This window comes from Chlorocebus sabaeus, chromosome 8, assembly GCF_047675955.1.
Source record: "Chlorocebus sabaeus isolate Y175 chromosome 8, mChlSab1.0.hap1, whole genome shotgun sequence".
Classification (NCBI taxonomy): domain Eukaryota; kingdom Metazoa; phylum Chordata; class Mammalia; order Primates; family Cercopithecidae; genus Chlorocebus; species Chlorocebus sabaeus.
This window is the reverse complement of record NC_132911.1, coordinates 9,872,435-9,899,415: the sequence shown is the minus strand read 5'-3', so window position 1 is coordinate 9,899,415 and position 26,981 is coordinate 9,872,435. Positions and strand designations below refer to the sequence as shown.

The 26,981-nt window shown below is 42.4% G+C and overlaps 1 protein-coding gene across 5 annotated transcripts in view; it reads left to right on the top strand.

Moving 5' to 3' along the window:
• MSRA (methionine sulfoxide reductase A) overlaps nt 1–26,981 on the top strand; it is a 362,667-nt gene that overhangs the window by 235,832 nt on the left and 99,854 nt on the right. For all 5 annotated transcript variants that reach the window (XM_007961667.3, XM_037983796.2, XM_007961666.3 and 2 more), the window contains 2 exons: nt 3,778–3,882; nt 22,079–22,185. In XM_007961667.3, coding sequence (XP_007959858.1) covers nt 3,778–3,882; nt 22,079–22,185 — 212 coding nt within the window. The remainder of the gene's footprint in view (nt 1–3,777; nt 3,883–22,078; nt 22,186–26,981) is intronic.

The following is a 26,981-nucleotide window of genomic DNA, read 5'->3' as shown; positions in this document are numbered from 1 at the left end:
CTCCCAGGTTCACGCCATTCTCCTGCCTCAGCCTCCCGAGTAGCTGGGACTACAGGCGCCCGCCACCTCGCCCGGCTAGTTTTTTTGTATTTTTCAGTAGAGACGGGGTTTCACCGTGTTAGCCAGGATGGTCTCGATCTCCTGACCTCGTGATCCGCCCGTCTCAGCCTCCCAAAGTGCTGGGATTACAGGCTTGAGCCACCGCGCCCGGCCTAATGTGCATTTATTTACTTTCATTTTGATCACTAAAAATGTTGACATTTTGCATGTCTCAATTTACATGTGTTTCTTCCCATGTGAAGAAACACATGTAAATTGTGAACGAATAGCCTGTGTATATCTTTTGCTTATATTTCAGTGTGGTTTCAATGTTTTTCACGCCAAATGTATCTATCATGTTGATAACATATTACCATTTTTAATATTCAGAGATTTTTAGATCTTATATAGTTGAATCACTTATTTAAACATTTCAAATTACAAAATAATATATTAAACTAGAACAAAAGTGGTTTTACCATCACATTATTATACTTACTGTATCTTTTCCTCAAACTCTCCACTGTCAGTCTTTTCATATCTTTTATCATAAAATCTGTTTAGATGCTAACTTGAATGACTACAGTATTTGAATTAAAATTATATGGACTAACCAATTAATAATAAAATATTAACGTAATAATTAATAGCCCAGTATAAAAGGACATGCCAATTAGAGCAAAGAAGAAATTAAAATTGCTAATAACCATGAAATTTATGTTTTACTTCACTAATAATATAAATTCATCCTAAATAAAACAATAGAATACTGTCTCCCAGCTATGAATTGCTAAGGATTAAAAATATTGTAATGGTGACTGAGACTGGCCCTCAAAAATGCTGCCAATGGAAAGAGAAAACTGGGTCAACTTTACTGAAAAGCAGTTTGGAACTAGGCATCAAGAAATTTAAAAATGTTTAGAAACATTGATTTAGAAATTCCATTTATATAACTAAGGCTTGAGGCAGCTTCAGAAGCATGGAAAAATATTTACATTTATGGATAAAAATATATTTCAGTCTGATTGCCTGATGACAAGGAGTGATTGAATAAGTAGCTGGACAACCATCTGATGGAGAGTTGTGTATTCATTATAGATGGTGTTTTCTAAAAGTTTTAGCGACATGGGGAAATATTCCCGATATAATGGTAAGAGAGGAAAGCATGCTGTAATGAATGCAATGGAAGAAAGTGTGTGTGTGTGTGTGTGTGTGTGTGTGTGTGCGCGTGCACACATCTGGTAGGCACCCAGGAAGAGATTCATAAAATTTATTGATATTGCTTATGTGGCAGGGGTATAGGTGATTGGTATTTTCCTTTTTCTTTTTCTTTCTTTTTTTTTTTTTTTTTAGAGACGGAGTCTCGCTGTGTCACCCAGGATGCCAGGATGGAGTGCAGTGGTATGATCTCAGCTCACTGCAACCTCCATCTCCCAGGTTCAAGTGATTCTCCTACCTCAGGCTCCTGAGTAGCTGGGATTACAGGCACCCACCACCACGCCTGGCTAATTTTTGTATTTTTAGTGGAGATGGGGTTTCACCACGTTGGCCAGGCTGGTCTTGAACTCCCAACCTCAAGTGATCCACCCGCCTTGGTCTCCCAAAGTGCTAGGATTACAGGCTTGAGCTACTGCGCCTGGCCTGTATTTTCTTTTTTATACTTCCTCATATTTTCTAAGCTTCAATGTTATCTGCAAATACTGTTTCTACCATCAGAAGAAATTTAAATATTAATCAAAAGATCACATTAAATATAATGAATAGATTTCTTTTCTGGATTCATGTTCCAAATGTTCACCTTGTGCTCTTTCCTTCGATGTATTGGTTAGAGCCCTGGACCAGAAATCAGAAGGTATGTTTTCTTTTTTCAGGTTATGGCCCAGAAATTCACTAGCTATGTGACCTTGGGCAAATCTAACTTATTTGTGTCATGGTTTTTCAGTTTGTACAATAAGGATTTCTACTTTCCCTACCTGCAACATTGGACAGTTGTGAGAATTAAAGTGAGATGACTGATATATTGGAAGACACTTTTGCAGATTAAGGTGCCAGTTCAGGGGATTCCCAAAACCACTCGCATGTTTGGTAATTTGCTAGAAGGACTCGCAGAACTCACTGAATGCTGTTATACTCATGGTTACATTGTCTTACAGGGAAAGGTTACAGCTCACAATTAGCTAAAGAAAGAGGCTGGGAGGGCTCCAAATGCTTCTGTTCTCTTCTCTCCTGAAGTCAGGATATGCTGACCTTCTGGTGTCTATGTGTAACAATATGCAGAATACCACCAACCAGAGAAGCTTCCTGAGCTTCAATGTCCAGAGTTTTTATTGTGGCTCCATTGTGTAGGCGTGATTGATTGATTGATTGCCTATGTGGTTGAACTCAGTCCCCAGGTGTTCTGATACCATGTGATCCGAATTCACATGGTTGGTCTTTGTAGCATGGCCAGCTCTCACCCTAAGACAATTGGATGTAGCTGGTTCCATCCTGAGACCCAGTGTGCCCAGCATTGGATATGACACACGTTATCTTCCAGAAGGTGAGGACAAAAGTCCAGACCTCTCTTTGGGCAAGGCCAAGTTCTTTTGTTTTGTTTTTGTTTTGTTTTGTTTTGTTTTGTTTGAGATAGGGTTTTGCTGTTTTTGCCCATGCTGGAGTGCAGTGCTGCGATTGCAGCTCACTGCAACTTCCTTCTCCCAGGTTCAAGCAATTCTTGTGCCTCAGCCTCCTGAGTAGCTGGGATTACAGGCGTCTGGCACCACACCCAGTTAATTTTTTGTTTAGTAAAGACGGGATTTCACCAGATTAGCCAGGCTAGTCTCGAACTCCTGACCTCAGGTAATGCACCCTCCTCAGCCTCCCAAAGTTCTGGGATTACAGTGAACCACCGCGCCCGGCTGGCCAAATTCTTTACTACACATAAGGTGACTGTGATAAAAAAAATTTATATAGCCAAGTGATCTTAGTATGGAGGGATCTCTTATTTGCCATACTCTAAGACTGCAAAATAAGGAAGGACATGAATTTCACAGGTACAAGCAGTACTGCAAATACCCACCCCTGATCCACCAAACCTTCAGGACCACCACTGAGAACAGGCCTACAGAGGATCCTGCAAAGAGACATATGCCACTGTCATTGTTTACCATGGATATGAATTAGGCTGAGAAAACACTTACCACCCTACTGGGTATTTAAATCTGACCCTTGTCCCAGTGATAACAGCACAGCAAGTATGTCCCTCCGTTAACTTACTGATCTCATGTGAACGAGTGATCATCCCGTTTTTTACAGGTTTCTCTCCCTGGCACCATCTCACTGTGGTGCAGCTGAGCTCACTACATAAAGCATGGAGTGATGATAAAAATAAATTGGCTCTTTCCCTTTGCAGTTTCAAATCTTGAGCGCTATGTCAGGGTGGATCCATAAGATTTCCCGAGAGTGAGCTTAGAAACCTGAAAACCAATGTTTGTTTTTTCATGAACTTAAAACAATTTATCAGAGCACAATGTAGAAGTCATTGCAGCAAGCTCACTAGAGAAGAACTGTATGCTTTTATGGAAAAAGAACCAGTAACAGAGCCTTGAGAGAGACTGTTAGCTAAAGTTTAATCATGCTTCCATTCTTCCTTCAGAGGGTAGAGTTTCAGCTTTTGTCTGTTGGTTTTTTGTGAACAAAAAACTTACAATAAATTGATGTTGTCAGTAAATTTCAGTTGTACGTTTTGTTTCTTCCAAGAAAAAACTGGCCATGCAGAAGTCGTCCGAGTGGTGTACCAGCCAGAACACATCAGTTTTGAGGAACTGCTCAAGGTCTTCTGGGAGAATCACGACCCGACCCAAGGTAGAGTGATGAGTGAGCCAGTATTTAATTATCTTACTAATTACAGCTGGGATAATTAGTGTTTGAGCTGCATGGAAGAGATGAACCTTGAAATCACACAGGAGCTCAAGAATATGATTGCAGACATTTATTGACGGAGGAGAGGAGGGGCTGGGGAGAAAAAGGGTGAGAGAATAAAGGCACAGCCACATTCGACGCCCCTGCCCCCCTTACAGCTGTCAGGGGTGGGAAAATTCCCACAGAGGAAGATGCCAGACAATAGCGATCCATTCACCTTTGATTATTGCATGATTCCTCCTTAATGCAGTCTTTTGTCTACAAAATTAAAGTGTCTTTCCAGCAGCTCCAAAGTTTCCTGATTTATGGTTTCTTTATTTCTCTGAGTTTAGCCTTTCTCGTCTTTTGACGTTACCAGGTTTGATTTAAAAAAAAAAAAAAATGTCTGTGGTGATAAAGAACATACAGGTAAAATGCAGTATTCACTAGGTCCACAAATCTTGCTCATTTAAATATTTCATTTGTCCTCTTTAGAATTTGTTATGTGGAGATACTAATATATTTGGGCTATAAACAATGGTGGCTGGAAATTTTATTCAAATGCATACACAAGCAAAATATTCCATGTTGGCAAATATCATTGTAATATTCAATAATGAAGCAATTTCCTGGTCACATCCCAGCAGGCTTACAGGCCCTGCTTTGCCAGTATGATGATCTGATATTATGCGGCTTATAAACTGAAAAGTCCTGTGCAATAGATGTGACTTTTCACAAACCCTCTTCATTTGGCCATCAGTCTATTTCACAAAAGTATTTTCCATTTGGTGTCAGATTTTTGTGTAGTAGATATGCACTGTTATTTCTTGATGAGTGAAGTTTTTCTCCAAATGTATATTGTGCTTCATGTTGGGCTCTTAATATGCCTGTAGCAGCACAGGTTGGTGGGTCCTGCGTGCTGGTTCTAAGAAGCATCCTATTCCAGGGCGATTTGCCAGAGGGCAAAAGTCAGAGATGAGGCAAGAGCAGCAAAGTGACAAGCTGGAGCAGGGTGAGGCAGGTTCGGGATCCAGGCAGATCTGTCAGGGCAGGTGGAGGCCTAGAGGTCTGGGCCCAGGAAGGAGGCCAGGGGCAGGATTTCCATGACAACAAAGTCTGGTTTGACATGGGGGAATGGGTACCTGGTGGAAGAGGGATGAAGTATGGGGCAGAGTAGGGAAAGAACCAGTAGGACAAAAACACTCTAATCAGAAGGTTCACTTGTCACCCTAGCTTGGGATATGGGACATATCATGTGGGAAGGCAGGTCCGTGGGCCTAGATTGCTTTGGTTCTGCAGGAAGCTCTGCAGTGAGGATCATAAATCAGGGTGGTGACAGCCAGTCACTTGTTCTGGTAAGTCATCAGTCCAGATGGAGCAGACGTTCAACCATTTGACTGTCAAAGTCAAGGGTCACAGGAAGATGATAAGACCTCCAAAATTATCAATAAAAACACATATCAGAGGTCCAGGCAAGGGCTGAAGTCATGGAGGTGACAGGTCTAGTCTGTACCCTTTAACGTGGCCAACTGTAATGCCATGTCCTGATAGAATCTCCATAGGCTTAGGCCTGGCAGAATTGTAAAGAAGGCCAAGTCTGTTCTCAGCTTCTCTCTCCATACCTCTCTTAAATGCTTTCATTTAATCACATCTTCATTGATTAATTAGGTTGCTAATACTGGCCCCTGAATCTTGGGGGGAATACTACTGTGATGAGAGTTTGGGCTGGGAGGACTCACCTCTCTGTTCATCAGTTGCCCTTCCCTGGGCTCTGTGTTTGTAATGGTGGCATCTCTGGGATTAAAAAATATTTTCCAGATCTTCACATCATAGGTGGCAATATGAAGACCAAAATAAGGCAAGAGCATGCCTAAGGTTGTAGCGTGACCCAGTCTCCTCCACTAAATTCAGATAACCCCTCAACAACCACCCCAGGGCAATCTTGACTGCCTCAGGACCCCTCCAATCTATAGCCCCCATCCTTCTGCCTCTCTTGTGGACCATCTCCTTCCGCAGGTCAGTGGCCTCCCCAGAGATAAGGAAGAGGTAAGGAAGGGCAGGGGATGTTGGTTAGTTAAGGGAAGGGGTAGAGATCCTCCATCAGGAACGTCTACTCCACTGGCTTTGTTTTTCTTAATCTAGTTTGTTAGTTTCTATTACATGCAACAGTAGCAAAAATCCTTACTCATCTACCCATTCAATCCAAACAATCTTATGCTCATTACATTTGCCAGGTGCCCTTTCATTTTTTGTTTTTGTTTTTTATTACGATTTTTTTGAGACTGAGTCTTACTCTGTTGCCTAAGCTGGAGTACAGTGGCGTGATCTCAGCTGACGGCAACCTCCACCTCCCAGGTTCAAGCAATTCCCCTGCCTCTGCCTCAGCCTCCCGAGTAGCTGGGATTACAGGTGCATGCCTCCTTGCCCGGCTAATTTTTCGTATTTGTAATAGAGTTGAGGTTTCACCATGTTGGCCAGGCTGGTCTTGAACTCTTGATCCACCCTCCTTGGCCTTCCAAAGTGCTGGGATTACAGGCGTGAACCACTGCGCCTAGCCACCAGGTATGCTAAATCACTAAGGCATCTGGGATACACAAGACTATCCAGCCTCTTGGTTAATGCACATGGAAAATCTATTCCTACAGGAAGAAAATAGTTAATTCCAATATGCTGAGATCAAATGAGCTTATAGATAAATGCACATAAAACCACAGACTAAATGTTAGCATGAAATCATCAAAACACGTATGTGTTAGCACTTGAACATTAAAAGCAAAAAACAAACAATAACAAACCCATAAGTTCAGAATAACTCTGGTATCAATGGAGTTGATATTCCCAGGGAACCCTGCAGGCCCAGAACAATGACACATGTCAAGTGTCATTTTTTCCATGGTCAGAATTTGAAGCCTGCTCCTTGAGGGATGGGCCAGAGGCAGGGGAGAGCCAGGCTAAAAATGAACTTGGCTGTCACTGACTCACCACATCTGACCACAGCTGCTTAAATCTCTACTCGAGGTCACATGGCAGCTTGTCACGTTTCACAGTAAAAGTTGATCTTGAAAAGAAAGCCACCACTGGAGAAGATGAGGGTGGTGAAGACATGTAAGACTGACTGTTCTTACACAGAAAATGGACATTTTCAAAGAAAGCAGCGGGTTGGAATCGGCAGTGACTCTGATCTGTGAGGAGTCGCCCACTCCAGATTCTTTTCAGAAACAAAAGTGATTACTAAAACTACTTGAGCAATGCTCTTGCCTGTGCCAGAACTGCTGATCAACAAAAAGACAAAACTTGAGTAGAAGTTGAAAAGGCATTGACCTTTGATATGAAGATGTGCCCAGGAAACATGATTCTCCACAGAAATATGACTCAAGAGAAATGTATTTTAATTAACATGTTGAAAGATTTTAGTACCTTTTTGTAAAGTCATTAAGGACTTGAAGGGGCCACTTAAATTTTTTAGTTATAATTTACTGCATTTTGTAGGAGAAGCAGTATCTACACTGATATTTGCAAATGTGGAGATTCTTGCTGATGTCAATGGTCTTACTATAGTAGAAACAGCAAGAGTTTATCCCCTTTCAGTTAAATCAGATCTTCATGGTATAGGCTAAACAGAGAACATTCAGCATGTTCTCTCCTGCTTCAAGGTGCTGAAACAGCTTTCATAGTATCTGCCCTAATGGACTAGATGAAGTCCTCATAGGTTTTCTTCTTCTTCTTCTTTTTTTTTTTTTTAGATGGAGTCTTGCTCTGTCGCCCAGCCTGGAGTGCCGTGGTGCAATCTTGGCTCACTGCACCCTCTGCCTCCTGAGTACCTGGGATTACAGGCGTGTGCCACCATGCCCAGCTAATTTTTGTATTTTCAGTAGAGATGGGGTTTCGCCATGTTGTCCAGGCTGGGCTCGAATTCCTGACCTCAAGTGATCCACCTGCCTCGGCCTCCCAAAGTGCTGGGATTACAGGCCATGAGGCATGCACCACTGTGCCTAGCCTTCTGCCATTTTGGAGGGAGCAAAGCTGGTAACTGAGAGATTGGAAGGCGTAGGCTTTTTAAGGTATAGGTGAGGCCCGAGACCTGTTATTCCACAGCCACTAGGCAGTGAGTCTGAAGAGGATGCCACTCCATGGGTTAACCTAAGGAGGAGTGGCAGACGTGCTAGCATCATTACTCATGTGGCCAGTAAGTGGAATAGTCTCTTCTTTTAATTTACCACTTACTGCAGAACCTCTACTTTTGCTGAAACATTTGAATCCCACTGGTTAAGTCAATAGGTTCTATTCTGGCCTTCTTTCTTACTCACGGGATGAAGATAGTTCCTTTAGGCTTCTGAGGATAGACTGGCAGGTGCGCGTTCCTGGCCATGGGGTACCCAGACTCCCACTGTCTTTGGGCAACATGGTAGGTGCCTGAGATTTAGGAGATTTGGGTTCTGGTCCCTGGTTGGCCCCTTCCGAACCCCATGACTTTGGCCAGGACACTTACCCAACCTGAACCTCCATTTTTCTCATCTACAAAAAAAGGGATAATAATGTCTATACTGCTGACTTAATGGGCTGATTTAGGAATTAAATAAAATAGTGTGAAAATAACATGAAAATGGTAAGGTGCCGTGCCAGCAAGGTATTGTTGTTATGTCTTTCTCAACACAATACAATTCCATCAGATTTTGGTTTTACATTTACTCTTACATCTGTGTTGCCCTATGATTCTTTCTCTGGGAAAGTATTTACCCTCCATCTACTAAAGTGTGGGTTTTCTACCCACTGAGATTCTCGAGTCTCCTGCGTTGGATGGAAAGAGTTCATCATTGTTTATGTAGTCTTCTGGGACCTGCTGGTGCTGACAGTAGGGATGAGGCTGGTGGATCCTTGCTCAAAAGCCTCCTTAAGGTTGCTGACACAGTAATCTAAAGAACTGGATCAGGTTCCCAGCATTTCATGCCTGGTCTGTATCCTCCTAACTAGCATAGCCTGTGCATGAGTAACACAGTTCAGACCTCCTAGTCCTGCGTAGGATACAGGGCACAGACTGAGCGCCAAGGGCCAAGCCACAGGTGCACCAGGCAGACAGTCTTCAGTTTTGTGTGACTTCACCCACTAAATTTGATTTCTCAATTGCAACCCCTCTTGCTCTCCTCAGTCCTGGAGCAAGGGAGAGCAACGTTTACTAAACACTTCTTAGGGGCCAGTGTTAACGATAAATGTTTTATAATCCGAATTTCATCTAATCCTGACCGTAACCCTGTGAAGTAAGGATCATTGTCTTTGCTTAGTAGAAGAGGAGCAGTGAGGTTCCAGAAGACTCACAATCTTGCTTACTGTTGGTGGCAGTATTTGGATGCAGCTCTGTCTAAAGCTCAGGTCTGTTTCCTTTTCGCTACGCTAGAGGAATCCAAGCTTCCTGACTAGGAAGACCTCTTCTAAGGCTGCACTTTTTTATTGTTTTTTTTGAGACATGGTCTTGCTCTGTCACCTAGACTGGAGTGCAATGGCACAATTGGCTTACTGCAACTTCTCCTTCCCAAGCTCAAGCCATTCTCCCACCTCAGCCTCCTGAGTAGCTGGGACTACAGGTGCACACCACCATGCTCAACTTATTTTTGTATTTTTAGTAGAGATGAATTTCGCCATGTTGCCCAGGCTGGTCTCGAACTCCTGGGCTCAAGCGATCCACCTGCCTCAGCCTTCCAAAGTCCTGGGATGACAGATGTGGCCACTGCGCCCAGCTCGGATGTGCATTTTTATGGATCCTCCAATGATAACAATTGTGATTTTAGTATATTTAAAAAAGCAAATATATTAAAATGCTACTTTGGATTTAATTATACTTTAAATTGCATACCTATTGTATTCACCCACTTCCATGTCATGTACTTCTGGAAAATGGAAATATTGCACACATAATGCATTCTCCAGGCTCTAGATCTTGCCTGCTGCACAGTTAGATGTGTGGACCTTTTATGGCAACTCCAAGCCTTCCTAGAGGACTGTGGTCTGGAAACTGCTCCCATGTACTCCTTGGGGAGCAGTGGTCTTTGCAGAGGCCTCTGGCTGAGACTGCTGCTTGACCCCAATATCAGGGATCCCCCTCCTGTGTAGTTTAAGAATTTTAGCTGGTGTGCAGTCACCCATAAAGACAAAAGCCCTTAGACTCCTTAGAGCTAAGTATGGCCACATGTCTAAATTCTGACTATGGGGGCCTGAGTAGAAGTGACGGCGTGCAGCTTCTGGGTTTGTGGCCTTAGAGGGAGGGGCATTCTCTTCCACTTCCTCCCTTCCCACAAGTTAGTGTGGGGCTGAAGTGGTGGGCCATCATGAAGCCCAGGGATGGAGCCTGACCCTTGTCCTGCTAGAGCTACAAGACAGAGGAGCCAGAGTCACCATCCCATGCTGGATCTTTAGGCAAGAACTCTTGTTTAAACTACTGCTATTTTGGTTCATTTTAGGCTTCTTTTTCTGCTTTTCTACAGCAGCTGAACCTATATCTTGACTAACACAGCCTTCAACTATAAGCTAGTGATGAACTCCCAGTCACCCCTCTGAAAGCCTTAATTACAATGTTCCCTTAATTAAAACATCTTTAATCAAACCTGTTGTTAAGAGGTATGGACCCTGGGGTCAGAGACGTCATGGCTGTGAACCAGGTCGGCCCGGCACTCGCTGTGCGGACCGGCCTCATTTCTCTCTGTATCCACCTGACCACCTAGGTCCTCCAGCAGTCTCCTCACTGGCCTGTCTCATCCTTTCTCATTCCCTTCTCCATAATGCCCTGTTAAACACAAAACCAGGTGTGGCCCCCTCTGGCTTAAAGCATTTCTCTGGTTGCCCAGTTTCTTTGGGATGAGATCCAGACTCTTTACAGTGGCCAGTGTGGCCTGGGATTACCTGATTGGCAGTTGCCTTTCCAACTTTGGCTCATACCACAGTTCTCCCCAGACTCCGCCCCACCCATGCTCACTGCGCTTCAGTTACCGTGGCCTTCATCTCTTCCATTCGTAGAAGACTCGAGCTCTTTCTTGCCTTGCGCACTGCACCTACTGCTCAGCGTGTCCATAGCTCTTGGTCTGCCACCAACATCAAGCAAGATTGCAAGTCTTTGGAACCTCATTGCTTCTTTTCTGCTAAGCCGAGTCAGTAATCCCTACTTCATAGGGTTATAGTCAAGATTAAATACAATTAGGATTATAAAACATCTACCTGTAAGACTGGCCCCTAAGGGGTGCTCAGTAAATGTTGCTCTCCCTTGCTCCAGGATCGAGGAGAGCAAGAGCTATGTGACCGGCTCCTTCTCCTTTAGGTCTCAGCTGAAGATGTCATCCTCAGAAAGGTCTTCCCTGCCCACCCTAATTAAAGTAGCACTCCTAGCCCTCACCCCCATGAACTTCTGTACCATCGTCCTCTCCTTCCTTCCTAACTCTCATCATGAGGTAGAATCATGTGTTTACTTGTTTATTGCTTATTCTCTGACTCCTCTAGAAGGTGGGCTTTGATTTAAATGTTTTCTCATTGAACTAGTAAGTGAACCTCTGTTTCTGCCTCTGTAATAATTTATGCCTTCTCAGTGTGGGGGCGCACACGGGAGTGGAGCCTGCTGTGCAGAGTGTGGTGCCTGGTGCGGAATAAGCGCTGGCTCTAATAGCTGTCGTGCTCATGCCGCCTGTGGAAGGGCCGCTTCCACCAGCTGCTGTTTGTTTGTCTTGTTCTTTCGTGAATCCCAGTATTTCTCTGCTTGTTCTCTATCATTTTTCCTCAGCTCATGTTCTGATTACCCCTGATGGCTTCCTATTCTTGGTTCACACCCTTTATCCTCAATCAGCTCCTCTTCACCCCTTTCCACCTGCAGCACAGCTCCCAGTTGTCCTCAGAAGGCTTGGTCTGGTTTGCCCCCGTGGGCTGCACCATCTATGCTGTTGCGTTTCCTGGGACCCCAGGGCCACACTTCCTGGCCTTACTATGAGCTGGGGATCCTGTGGGGCTCCTCAGCCTGTGCTGGGAACTAGAGAGCCTCCAAGGACTCTTCTCTACTTGGTGTCCTTGGGTCTCACGTGCTCCCCTGCCAGACGTGTGCAGTCACCATGAAGCCCTGCTCCAGGCAAGTTTTTTCCAGGTGGTCCCAGGGAATCGGGTGGGATAGGTCCACTCCGTGTTCAGGAGGTTGGCTCCTGAGTCTCTTTCCAGGTGCGCTGTGGAGAAGCACGTCCCCTGTGCTGTCTACTGGGAAACATTCATTGAAGGGAGACAAATCCTGTTTTCCTTCTGTTCCCCATCAACTTGGCAATAAAATACTGTCGTTCGTATATTTGAACTTGCCAGATTAATATCTGAACTTCCTTGTGCTGACCCTTTGAAGTTAGTTTTTTAAAATAAGTCACCAGTTTTGAAGGACTATCCTTTTTTAGACCATATACAAGGAATCTATCATCTGCAAATAATTAGACAGTGGGAATGATATTGTATTGCTAATGAGCAGATGTGCAGACTCGGAGTGGAGGAACAGCTGCACACATATAAAATGCAAAAGCCACCCAAACCCAGCATTATGAATTCTGAAAGGGATTTCATTCTTTTAAGAATTTCGGAAACAGAGAAAAATGAAACAAAGAATTTAACTGATATTTTTATTAATTGTTCTTCCAGTCACACTTTCCCTTGTGTCCCATTATCATGAGTGTTCATAGTATCTTTGCTGTTTGCAAAAGTGTTCTTTGCACTTTTAAATCCTGCTGTCGTATAATACTGTAAAGCTTATATTTAATATTTTTCCTTTGCCTTTATAGTGTTACAAGGGTTTGGTGGCTGCACGCTGAGTGACAGACTGTTACTGGTGGTCTCTCCTGGGCTGTGCACGATGCTAAGTGCTCATGTGTACGTGATCCCATTTGATCCTTAAAGCAACCTGTGAACCTTAGACCCATTTTATAGAGGAACAAATAGGCCCAGAGAGGCAAAGTGATCTAGCACAAGCCACTTACTACATTGCTTGACAGAGGTGAAATTTGGACTTAAGGGCCAAACTCAAAACCTGATGTTCTTTCTGTTGGGTGGCACATGGCCCCACAGTGCTACACAATTCTATCAGAAAACAGAAAACATGACCCACTACAGCTAGAAACAGCAGCACATTATCCAATGATTTTAAACTCTTTGTGATGTCCATTACAATTTTATAATCCTATTAAGGATTTGCAAGATGAAGAAATTCAAATAATCAGGCTTATGAAAACTTTTAGCCAGCAAGAGTTTCACATATCTTAGATAGTAATGGTTAGGTCATTTAGAATTTGAATAAATTGCTGAAATGGTATGAAATCAATGAAAAGAAATGAAGTCAGAAGAATTACTAGACTTCACATAAAAGAGTACTGAATTAGGTCAGAGAAAAATCAGAGCTGATAACACTGGCAGAAACTAGGATTTCTAGGTTCCAGGAATGGCAGGCTGAGTTATTCAGACCAAATTGCCCACTGAAAGCAGCTCCACATGTTGAATAAAATATAACTATATATGTGTGTGTGTGTGTGTGTGTGTGTGTAAAGCATCACATCAAAGAGCTGACAGAACTGTGAGGAATTACCAGGTTAAAATGGAAGGCAACGCAGGAACCCAGACAGGTAAGCAGAGGATTAGATATATCTTTATTCTGAGCAAACTTGTTAATCCCAGAAAATGTGAGCTTTGAGAGCCTTATTAAGGACACAGAGGGAGTAGACGTAGAGGGAGTGACCGACACAATTCCAGCACTTGACCCAGTGGATGTGATAAGATGCTGTTCCCCACATCAGGGTGGGGGGTGCCTGCTTCTCTGTCACACATGGAACATATTCCAGGCCATTAAAGGCTCAGTATGTTTCAGAGGGATTAAAATCATTTAGCTTTTGTTTCTCTTACCATAATGCAAGTATTGAGAAAATCCTCTTATGTTAGAAAATTTAAAAATTTCTGGCCAGGTGTTATGGCTCACGTCTGTAATACCAGCATTTCGAGAGGCCAAGGAGGGAGGATCACTTGAATCCAGGAGTTCAGGACCAGTCTGGGTGACTTAGTGAGGTCTCCGTCTCTACAAAAAATTAAAAACAAACAAACAAACAAAAAAAAAACAAAAAAAAACTAGCTGGGCATGGTGGCACATCCCTGTAGTCCCAGCTACTCAGGAGACTGAGGTGGGAGGGTTGCTCGTGCCCAGGAGGTTGAGGCTGCAGTGAGCCATGATTGTGCCACTGCACACCAGCCTGGGCAACAGAGCAAGACCTTGGCTGAAAAAAAAAATTCTGAATATCCTATTTATCACAGATAAATCATGATGGAAATTGGAAAATACTTTGAATCAAATGATAATTAAAATACTATATGTTAAAATTGATAGGGCATAGGTAAAGCGTTCTCAGAGGGACATATAGAGCCTTAAATTCATATATTAGAAGAGAAGAAAAGCTGAGCTAGCATCCATCTCAAGAACTTAAGAAAATCAGCAACAAGTTCAACCCAAACAGTGTAAAATAAAGAAATAATGAGAGCAGAAAGAAATGAAATGGGAAGCAAACAAACATAAGAACAAAAAAGCCAAGAGTTGGTATTTCATGATGGCTACAAAATTAATAAAGCTCTGGGAAGTTGTTCAAGGAAAAAGTGAGAAGGCACAAATATACAACATTAGGAATAAAAAATTGGGATATCACTACAGATGTGGGAGATTTTACAGAAACCAGGAGGATATGATAAGCAACTTTATGTCAATAAATTTGAAAAGTTAGATACATTCTTTAAAAATATAGTTTAATAAAACTGAATTAAAAAACCACTGGCTTCATCGGTGAGTTCTCCCAACATTTAAGGAAGAAATAATTACAGTTGTTCATAATGTTTTCAAGAGATTAGAGAGGGGTGCAGTCTGTCTTACAATCCTTGCATAATCTTGATACCAAAACTTAACTAAGTAAGAAAAGTATAGGACAATCTTACTTATGACTGTATTTGCAGAAATCCTATGCAAAGTATTAGTAAACTGAATTTAATAGTATATAGGAAAATAATACATCATGACCAATTTTAGGTTCCTCCAAGGAACACAAGCTTCAGTATTAACCCGTGTAATTAACCACTTTAGCAGGTGTTTTAAAAACATGTATGATTATTGAAATAGATGCGTAAAAAGTATTGAATGCAATTCAGTATTCATAAATGATTTAAAAACACGTATAAAAGATGACTTTCTTATTCTGATAAAGAGTATGTGCAAAAGCCTACAGCAAACATTGCATTTAATAATGAAGCATTGAGAAGCTACAGAGAATGCCATCGCAACTTCTAATCAGCATTGAACTGGGGGTCCTAGCTCATGCAGTAAGTCAAGGAAAGGAATAAATGTATACTGATTGAAAAATCCACTAGATACCTATTTACCTTTCGCCAGCCAGACACCATTCCTATTCTCCCTCGAAGTGGCCATGTGACCAAGTTCTAGCCAGTGGAATGAGGAAGAAGTGATATATGCTGCTTCCAGACCTGGCTCAGAAAAACCTCCTGCATGATCTGTGAACTTTTCTCTCTATATTCAGTCTGCCTGCTGAATGTGAATGCCAAGGGAAACCTTTGAAGCAACATATTGAAGGTGGTGAAGCTTCTGTCAGCTTAAGCCCCTGAAGAGTTCATGAAGCAGAACTCTTACCATCTCCTTTTTATTAACTGTGCTTTGCATCATTATGAAAGAAACTTCTATTATGTCCAGCCACTGGAATTTCAGGGTTTACTTATTTACCAGGAATTGGTACCTTAAAGTGGAATGCTACCAAAAAATCTTAAAAACAAAACAAAACAAAACAAAAAAACGCATGGCATTGGCTTAGTAGTTAGGCAGCTGGAAGATCTAATATTGGGTCTTGTTTATGGTTGGTAAACATGCCAATTCTCTCCAAGTTGTTTTATAAATTCAGTGCAAATCTAAATGAGATCCCAACAGTTTTGTTATTGTTGTCATTGCAGTTTTTGTGGATCTTAAAAGCTAATCTTGACATTTATAGGGAAATGCAAAAGTCCAAGAAAAGCAGACACTTGCATAAGAACAAGAGGATGGGAGGACTTATTCTTCCAGATATTGAGTCATTATAAAGCTACAGCTATTAAGACATTGTGAATCTGATGTAGGGACAGATGAATAGAGAGTTCAGAAACAGACCCATTCCTGTCAAAGTATGACAAATGACACAGTTGGCATTTCATAGTACTGGGGAAAGAATGGTTTTTTAAATCAATAGTGATAAGATAATTTTCTTATAGGAAAAAAGTTAATTGGATTTCTACCTCACACCATACACAAAAGTCAATTCCAAGTAGACTGAATACATAAATGTCAAAAGCAAACGTAGGAAACTTCAAGTAGATAATATCTTCATGACCTTGGGTTTTGGAAGAATTTCCTAAACAAGACACAAAAGCACTAACCATAAAGGAAAAATATTTGACAGATTTAACTATATCAAACTTACAACTTTGGTTCATCAAAAAGCATCATAAAATGCCAAGAACAAAAAAATGAAAAAGAAAAAATAAAAAAACGCCAAGAACAGAGAGATTATATTTGATAAAGGATTAGTATTCAGAATATGTAAAAAATAGACTTAAATATATATGCAGTGTTTTTTTTTTTTTTTTTAGAAAAGACAGACTGCTGAGAAAAAAAATGGGCAAAGGACTTGAATTATGGCAAAGAAACATATAAAATGATAATTAACATTATTAATCAGGAAAATGCAAATTAAGATCAAGCGAGATTCCATTACACACCAAACTGACTGACAAAAAGTGAGAATCTGACATTAGAAGACTTTAATGAATTGGCAAGCATTTAGAGCTCCAGGAATTCTTGTGCAGTCATGTGGTTTTGTAAATTGGTACAACTACTCTGGAAAAATAGTTCAGCATGTAGTTAAGTTGAAGACATGCAAACACTATACACCAACAATTCTATTTCTAGGTATGTACTCAAGAGAAACTCATGCATATGTATAAGAGAATACATGTCAAGAATGTTCTTTACAGCCCCAAGCTGGTAATGTTCATTAAGGGTAGAAAGTATAAATCCATTGTGGTGCATTCATACAATGGGATATTATGAAGCCATGAAAATGAAGAAAATGGAAAGACCTCATCATAATTGTAAGTGAAAGATTCAAACTATAGTATAATTCCACTTATATTAATTTTAAAAATAGGCTGTATTAGTCTGTTCTCATTCTGCTAATAAAGACATACCTGAGACTGGGTAATTTATGAAGAAAAAGAGGTTTAATGGACCCACAGTTCCACATGGCTGGGGAGGCCACAATTATGGCTGAAGGTGAAGGAGGAGCAAAGGCACATCTTATATGGTAGCAGACAAGAGAGTGTGTGTAGGAGAACTGACCTGTATAAAACCATCAGATCTCGTGAGACTTATTCACTCTCATGAGAACAGCATGGGAAGGACCCACCCCGCCATGATTCAGTTACCTCCCACCAGGTCTTTTCCACGACACATGGGGATTATGGGAGCCACAGCTCAAGATGAGATTTGGGAGGGGACACAGTCAAACCATATCACAAGCCAAACTAAACTCGCTTTGTTCTGAATGTGTCTATGTGCTAAAGAAATTATTACAAAAACAAGGTGTGGTGCAACTAGAGAGAGGGAAGGCATTGTCATCAACAGAGACACAGGGAAGACTCCCAAGGGTACTGGCTGTACTCTCTTGATGTTAGTGGTGGTGATACGAGTATTCACTTTATAATCAATAATTATAGATAGAGTAATATGAGGCACTTAACTGTGCATGTCCATTTTATGTACTTTTGTACATTTATGTCTTATGTACTTTTCTGTAATTGAATCTGGAAACTACAAAGGTATAATATGTCGATTGCTACTTCTGCTATATGAACACTATTCATGATGGACTGGTTTGTAAATGTGTGTGCACATGTGTGCTTGGTACTGATTTCAGTGTAAGCATGTTGTAAATCTCATGTAGTGGGGCACTTTGGCTATAAAACTTTAATATTTGGACTTGTAATGATGACCTAAAAATTTTACTATTTTGAAAGTTTTCTAATATTTTCATTATTTGGCCAAACTTGGGATTTTAAAACATAAGCAGACATGGAGTCCCAAAAGACATTCTAGAACACATAATAATTAAAAAGATTTTCTTTGGCCACCATAAATAGAATTTCTCTTTTACACAAACAAAACTCACACTACGATAGCTTTTTACCTTTTATGAAGAAATCACCACATCTTTTCAAAATAATTTATGGCTCTAGAAATAATGTGCACTCCTTACTGAAAATCAGGATCTTTCATTTTTCCTTTTGCTTTTAGATATGGAATAAATATTTGGCACCTCTGTTATAAAGCAACATTATTCCATCTCCCTTGAGATGCACTGCATGAAAAAAATGCAAAGAACGTTGTGCAGATCATAGATAGTGACTGTATTATGTGGCTGTTTTCCTTTTAAAAGAGAGCCACGTAATGTCTTTCATAGATCCCTATATTCCACTTAATTTTTTACCTAAATTATATATATTTACAAATGGAAATAATAGTGGTTAAGATCATGGACTTTGGAGTTAGATGGTTCCAGATGCAGCACTGGCATTCAGCAGGCAACCAGCCTCTCTCTGAGTGTCAGTTTCACCTTTGAGAGGGTCAGTTTCACCTTGGCAGTGGGAAGGGGCCGGGAAATGGGTTTGCTAATGTGCTCCAAGTATTTGCAGAATTGGATGAATAAGGTAGTAAAGCACAGTGCCTGGACATAGTGAGGACTCTAGGATTGTTAGCTACTTTGATGATCCCTCTCCCTCTCTCTCTCTCTCCTTCCTCCTCTTCTTCTCCCCCTCCTCCTCTTCTTCTCCCCCTCACTCCCTCCCTCCCTCCCTCCCTTTTGATGAATGGAGGGCTGTCCATTCATTTATTCAGTGTTTTAAATTAAAAATGAGCTGTCAGTTAAAATGGACAGGATTAAGCTCTCAGATAAAGTGAGATGGTTATATTCATAGGGCTTGTCTTAAACACCTAAGGTAAGGGCAAGGTGTACCAGGAAGGGTCACCTGGATAAGAAGAAGAAATGCCATCTTTCACTGTGAGGGATACAGGCTTATCTACCTGGGGGAGGACACTATGGCATGTTGTTTCACGGAGACCCTATTTTCCAGCAGAAGGAGGAGGCCACCCTGAAGCAGCACCTGGGTGAGCTCTCCCACCAATGCCAACATCCCTGGTGGTCTTCCTGTGCCACTGCAGCATGCAGGTGGCCTTTGGCGCAGCAGACCATAAGGCAGGATCTGTTTTCTCTTAGCAGCAGTCTATAGAAGAGAAGAATGTGAAGGTCATGCTGGTAGGAGTCACTCTATTTTCAACCAACATGGATAGTCCTGCTAATGAGATTGCTCCCGCAAAGCTTCCTAAGATAGAGATAGCGATTTTAGACCCTGAGGAGTTGGAGCTGACTTGTCCTGATGTTCACTATCAGCTGGTGACTCCTGCATATCAGTTCAACTCATAGCATGAACTTCCCTTTAAAGTTCTCATGTTCAGACACATTTCTCACGTCTCCAATCAGATAGATAAAACAGGATTGGAACCCAAAGATGAGCTGAGGCTTAGGAGGCCCTCTGAGCACAGGAGAAGTCATCATCTTATGCTTCATTATAGATGAAGCGTTTCTGTTTTCCACTGCTTCCTCCAGCTCTGCTGAGAGGGAGAGAAACCTCAGAGCAGTCTCAGGGTTGCCTGTCCCTTTAAAATCTTCTTTGGAGAAAGTGGATGGAGAAATCTCAAGCAGTTGGTAGATGCCAGGAGGTCAGTTCTCATCAAGAATGCCCCAAAGCCCAGTCCTCATTAATCAGTTTATAGAGTACTATGGAAGAATTTTAAGCACAAGATGTTGTTTCTGAGCCAGTAATTCTCTTTCCACTCAACACTGAAAGCCCATTGCTTGCTTTCCTGGTCCATGAAGACAGCCAAATAGTGTCAATAATTTTTCCTCATAGTTTTTCAAAAGCCAAGTGGAGGGCACAGGGAACTTTGCAACACTTGTTGCATCTGTGGGAAAGGGGGCCCTGGGTCATTGGTTGGTGATTATGCTCACTCAGGGTTCCAGAGAATTCTGTAGCTCCTGGGAGTCTGATCTTTCCACACATCTCTGGTCCCCAACATGACTTGTCAAGATACCTATGTGGTTACACGCCCAACCTACCAGCTTCAGGACCCACCAGGCCCCTTGTCAGACCTTGTCCTGCCTCTTCACAGTCCTCAGAACATTCCAAGCTTGTTCTTATTTCTGGGCCTTGGACTGGGATGCCCCCTCCCCGGCAGGTACTCCACATCCAAAAGCACTTTGTTCCATTGTCCTCGATTATTTTGCTGTAACTTCTCATGCATCCATTTTGGAAGGAGAAAGGGCTTTGGTGTCGGGGTGATCAAAGTTTAAATTGCAGGATGGCCATCTACCTGCTGTGTGACCTTAGGTGGGTCACTGAATGTCTCTGATCCATAATTTCCTTTTTGTCAAAGAGTGTTAAGAATATCTTCTCCACGGGGCGCATGTGAAGATGAAACAAGAAATGATGGCAAAGACCTCGCACAGGGAAGTACAGTGTCAGGCTCGTGACTACTCTTCCCCCTCCTTCCCTCGTCCTGGTTATTCCTTGAGACCAGGGATTACAACCTAATTCTTCTGTAGCCTCCAGAGTGTGGAGGCTACAGTCAGCACACATGAATTCTTTCTGCTGGAGAGAACATATTTATGTGCAGAAAAAGGAAGGACATATAGGGGTTATTCTATCATTCAATAACATTTTTCTGTCCTATCTCAAAATATAATTTTGGTTAATCTTGCCCTCTGGTGAACAGCATTATAAAGCCTGTTTAGATCGATTTATGACAGTCAGATATTTCATTTGTTTTGTGATTCAATGGGTAGACAAACAGGGCCACTTCTTGTATTCCCAGCCGCTCCTGGGTGTTGGTTCTTTCTTCTGGGTTTTCAACCTGTTGAGCGTCCAGTCATCTTTCCCAGTGAAGCATCTTTGTCATCTGGGCTTCAGGCTTGAGGGTAACATGCTCATCCTCTTGAGAAGCTGGCATCAGGGCTTTGACACCGATGCTGCCTGGGTTGCAGCTGCTTTTGCAAGCAGTACCAGTTCCTTCCAAGTCCCTGAAGGCACCATATTGCTCTGCAATCCTTACCTTTGTTCTACCTTCATCCTTGGCGCCCACCTGCTGACAAGACAAGTCGCTTCCTTGATACAGCCTTTGAGACATGGGCCCTTTCCCCACTGATCACACGAACTCACTCCCTTTCTGAACCCCTCCATTTTTTTAACCTGCACAGATATTCCCGTAATCCCTCTAATACTTGCTTATGCCTGCTGGTCTCTGTTTCCCCTGAGTATATTAGAAATGTGACTAGCTGGAACATGCTACAGGGTCCGATTCCTGAATCCCAGTGCCTGGTTCATTTTCACGACAACATGGTGGCATATAGCGGATCTGTGACAACCCTGTGGCTGCTTCACTCTGGGGCACTGTCACACTCAGATAGAAACTGACTGTCATCCACCCTTCAGCTGCTGAGACAGGCAGAAAATGCTCTTTGCTGACTTTAAGTTGCAGACTAGATGGGTAGATGACGTTAGTCGTAGGTGCAGGACTCCTGCTACGTGCCAAGCACTGTGCCAGGAATTTACACAGACATTGTCTCATTTCCTCATCCACCAAGGGAGGGATGATGAAACCTTCCACACAGGTGTCTCCTTAGGACCCAAGGAAATAATATGTATCATAGTGTGTTACATGTGACAATTGGAGTAGATGGTTGTTTAAATATTTCACATAAAAGTATGTATTCATAGAACGTCTAGTGTGATCCAAGACCTGTGATAAATCTACCTGAGTTCAGACCTATTTGTTGTAATTAAAACAGGCAAATCAAAACAGATACATTTCATGCTTGTTTAAAGAAAATGCTGCAAACAAAAAATTAAAACAAGCACTTAGCAAGACATCAGGCACAGGGACCATATGAAAAGTGTTAAAATGCCTCAGCATTGTGCCCAGTTTGATGCTGGCCCTGTTGCCTGGCGACCAGGTAACCCTCTCTGTTTTCCGCTTTCCCAGGTATGCGCCAGGGGAATGACCATGGCACTCAGTACCGCTCGGCCATCTACCCGACTTCCGCCAAGCAAATGGAGGCGGCCCTGAGCTCCAAAGAGGACTACCAAAAGGTAGGGGTTGCTGGGCTTCTGGCCCCTGGCTTGGGCTACCATGACTAGGGCCAGGTTCTGATTTTAGAGGGGAGTCTGCTGCTTTTCAACTGGAATTGTGTTTTATTTGTGCATCTCTTAGAAATTTATGTCAGCCTCTAAGAGTGGAGCCATTGTGTCCAATACATGTGCTAAATGAGGTTTTAAGAGTAGGCCTGGGCCAGGGCCAGTGGCTTATGCCTGTAATCCCAGTACTTTGGGAGGCCGAAGCAGAAGGATGCTTGAGGCCACGAGTTCGAGACCAGCCTGGGCAACACGAAGAAACCCCATCAATACAAAAAAATACAAAAATAACCCAGGCATGGTGGCCTGCACCTGTAGTCCCAGCTACCTGGGAGGCTGAGGTGGGAGGATCATTTGAGCCTGGGAGGTCAAGGCTGCGGTGACCTCTGATTGCACCACTGCACTTCAGCCTGGGTGATAGAGCAAGACCCTGTCTCAATGTAAAAAAATAAAGAGTAGGCCCTTATGTGTTTGTCTTTAGAATCACTCATCTAGATGAAGTGTTAAAATAAGTCTTTTTCCTTCTCTCTTTGTTTCTGTCTCTGTCTGAAACTCCCTCTTTTTTTCTTCCCTCTGTATTAGTTTTACAGGGCTATTGTAACAAACAATCATCACAGCTTGGTTGGTTTAAACAGCAGATACTTATTTTCTCACAGTTCTGGTAGCTGGAAGTCCAAGATCAAGGTGTTGGCAGGGCTGGTTGCTTCTGAGTGCTGTGAGGGAAGGATCTGTTCCAGGCCTCTCTCATTGGCTTCTAGATGGCTGTCTTCTCCATGTTTATATTCACATCACCCTAGTTTTATGTGTGTGTGTTTCTGTGTCCAAACTTGTTGTTTTTACACAGTCTCTAGTCATATTGGCTTAGTGCTAACCCTCATGACCTCATTTAACTTAATTACCTCTGTAAAGACCCAGTTTCCAAGGAAGGTCACAATCCGAGGTTTTAGGACTCCAGCTTATCTTTTGGAGGGAGACACGATTCAACCCGTAACGCTTTCTCTCTCTGTCATAACAGTAAATTGAATTACGATAAAAGTAGTTCTGAGAAATATACACATGATATCACAAAACAATTATTTTCACGATTGTATACCATTTTTAAAAATCCTTCAATAGAGATTTAGTTGTTTTAAAAACAACTTGAGTTGCTTTAGTTTTTAGAACTTTGTGATAGTACTTAGATTTTATTTATCATTATATTTTCTGATGTGGATTTGCATTTGACAGTAGAGCTAGAAGCTACTATAAAGCTAATCTGTATTAGAATTATCTAAAAAGTCAGGTACGCAACAGCCCCCAGGAATGAGTGGGCTATCCCCTTATCCTGCATAGTGACAGAGAGATTGCAGAGACAAGGAAGCTGTAACTAGAGTGTCCACTGATGAGCAAGTAGTAGGATGGGTGACTCATGGTCAGTTCGACTGTGATGAGCAGAGTCTGTCAAAGGCCTGAGGGAGGCGCTGAAAGAGCCCATTCCTTCCTCAGCCCCTCCCACCTCCCTCCCAGGCTGTGATGTCTGCTTGGCTGGTCATGGTAGGCAGCCTGTGGGATGGCCCCCAGTGCTCTCTGCCCATGTGTAATTCATCCCCTTGAATATGGGCTGCATTTAGCAACTCACTTCTAATGAATGACAGCAGTGATGGGAGTGATGGGAGCACTCTGAGACCAGGTCATTAAAAGATTGTGGCTCCTATTGTGAAAGCTCTCTCTTACTGTCTGAGAGATGGTAGGCATTCTGAACCTAAGCATATGGGAATTAAATACGTGTGTGTGTGTGTGTGTGTGTCTGTGTGTCTGTGTGTCTGCATGTCTGCATGTCTGCTTGGCTTTTGAAAGTAGAGTCTATTTTTTAAATAAAGATTGGGGACTCCTGTGCCTTTAGCATCCGGATAGCCATTGCTGCTCAAATTACCACATATAAACTGCTTAATCACCAACTCAGGGGACAAATGCTGTCACATCTCTTTTATGGTTCTGCATAAATAAAATTGACCCTAGATTCCACTGGGAGATGAGTTGAAAGTTCAGTGTTTTCGTACCAGCTAATTGACTAAAACCTAGAGTGGTGACTAGACCAGTGCTTCATTCCAATACCACTCTCCTTTCCACCATGATGCTCTGGTCTCTTTTACACTGTCCACTGGAGGGCTTCTGGCCACATGTGGCTGTTGAGCACTTGAAATAGTGACTCACTGGCTCAGTTCTTCAGTGGCTAGTGCGACTGAGGAACTGAATCTTTTAATTAATTTAAATTTATATTTAAATGGCCACATGTGGCTGGTGGCAACCATGTTAGAGAGCATAGCAGTTCATTAAGGGGTGAGCCTGTGCGTGTGTGCACGCATGCCCATGTGCATTGTAGAGGGGTGGGGCACATCAGTCTGGATCCCTGGCCCTCTACTCTCACTATGGCTTATCTCAAGAGCACGGGACGGCCATGGAACGTGGGACGGCCATGGAACATGGGCCCTCCTGCCCATCAGAGTGCTGCACTGGGAACTGCTGTCACCTTTTCCTGCCTGGAGACCACAGCATGAGGGTCAAGTTGTTTTCCTTTTGAGGAACCAAAGTGTCTCTTTGTGTACCCCATCCTGGTGAGCACTAGGGCTAACTGGACACCCGTGCCCAGGTGACCACTGTGATTTTTAGTTTAGCTTAGCTTAGCCTGGGTCCCCCAGAAAGCAGAGCCCAAGCCAGAGGCTTGTGTGTAAGGACTCACTGAGGTGTGTGGTTCCAGGGAGCAGGAGTAAGGGGCAGAGAGACTGGGGAGGAAAGTTATACAAGTTAGCCCCTGCCACTGGTAACTGGTTATTTGAACCTTATGAAATGACTAGGCATTCAGGGGAAGATAAGGAAGCATGTTTCCATGGAATGCTATCACCCATAGTTTCATTCTGCACTTCTGGGCTGCGCATGTGTGAGCTCAGGGTACTGTGTACCAGGGCAGGAGGCAAGAGACGAGGCACATGGCATTGAGTGTAAGATTGGGCAATGCAGGTGCACAAAAGCTGCACAAAGTGAATGGGGTTCTTGCAGAACTGGGTACTGCGGCTGACCTAGCAAGAGGCAGATGAGGCTACAGGGATCTAAAGTGATGCATTAGTGTCCTCCGGGTCCGCTGTCTCCAAAGGGTCCTTCTCACCCCAATCCAGGAAAGGCAGCTGACTGCAATGGCTCAGGAATGATTTGTCACGATAGAGTGACTTTCTGGCACCTCTGATAGAGGTGAGAAAGAAAAACACAGTTCAATTTTAGCAGAGTGCATCCTGCTACAGTCATATGGTGATATAATATGTACTTTCATATAGGTTATATACCATAATTATATATAGTATGTATATCTGTATAATCTATAGCTATATAATAATAATAGTAATACTGTTAGAACAGCAACAACAGTACCAACAGAGTACTTACTAAATGCTAATCAACCACTGTTTTAAGTCATGTATAGATGAATGAAGTCATGTATAGGTCTTAGATGTTTATCTGTATACATATATATGTTTAGCTGTAGATGTGTATCTATGTCTTTATATAAAGTTAAATGCATTCATGTATTTATGAGACCCTTTTAAGTTTTGAAACTTGAATGAATTTCTGACTGTTCATTCAGTTGATATAACTGATATTACAAACACACATTACAAAATCAACAATTTGCAATGCCTGTGAGATGTGATGTTGTTAGCTTTGATCCCAAAAAGAGGTTAATCTATGCTTTAGCCTTTACCTTAAAAAGTTATCTGGTTTCTAATACATTCACAAAATGGGGAAAATTGCCAGTCTAACCAATTGCTTTATCCACTGATGGAAGGAGGAGGAGGAAGCTGAGGAGGTGACAACTGGACTGGGCTTTCCTGTGTTTTATATCTAGAGTAGCCTTGAACAAACTCCTGAAACCACAGAGGTGTTTCGGGTAGGGAGGGTCATTTCTTAATACTACTGGATTAGGGTCTAGATCTCTGTACTCTCATCAGAAACATTTAGTTTGGTTTCTAAAAGTGGGGAAATTCTGTGCATGACTCATTCTGTTCATTTTATATACACTGCTTTCCTCTTCAGAAGGCTTGGTGTTTCTGGCCCCATCACTACATTCGGGACATTTGTCTTCTTTGAGCCCTGATGGGGCCCCTACCACTCACTGTAATGTTGACTTAGGTGACTACTTTAATAGTCTTCTTCACTAGCCTGCCCCCAGTGACCCCCTAGTAACCAGCTTCTTCAGCAACTTCTTTATATGTGAAGTTTGGAGTGACAGTATTGCTTACCACAGAGCAGCCATTTGAACATAAAATTAGCTGATTTTATCACAGGGACCAATTGTTGAGCTAATTAGATGTGCAGTACTGCTGAGGAGCCAGAAACCAAAAGTGATTTTCCATTGAAACTGTGGTTTTCTGCAAAGTTGGCGGGGTTGTGGATACCAGCCTCACCAGCAACTGTCAGAGTTTTGGCTGAAGAAGTTTGCTAATTTCTAATCAGATTAAAAGAGGCAGGAAAGACTTAAGGAGGAGGACAGAGTCTTAAGGAGTGAAACTTGAACTTCACGCTAGGTTTGCTGACCTTGAAAATGCTGGATTCTGCTTACAGAATTTGACAGCTGCTTCATGTCTTTGGTGAGCTGAAGACTTTGCATAAAATGTAGGGGGGTGTTTTTTGCCTTCAAGGAGAAGACTTCATAATCTTTTCTTAGCCTCATTTAAAAAAAAAAAATTTTTTTTTCCTCAAAGCTTTGGTGGAATTACTTGCTT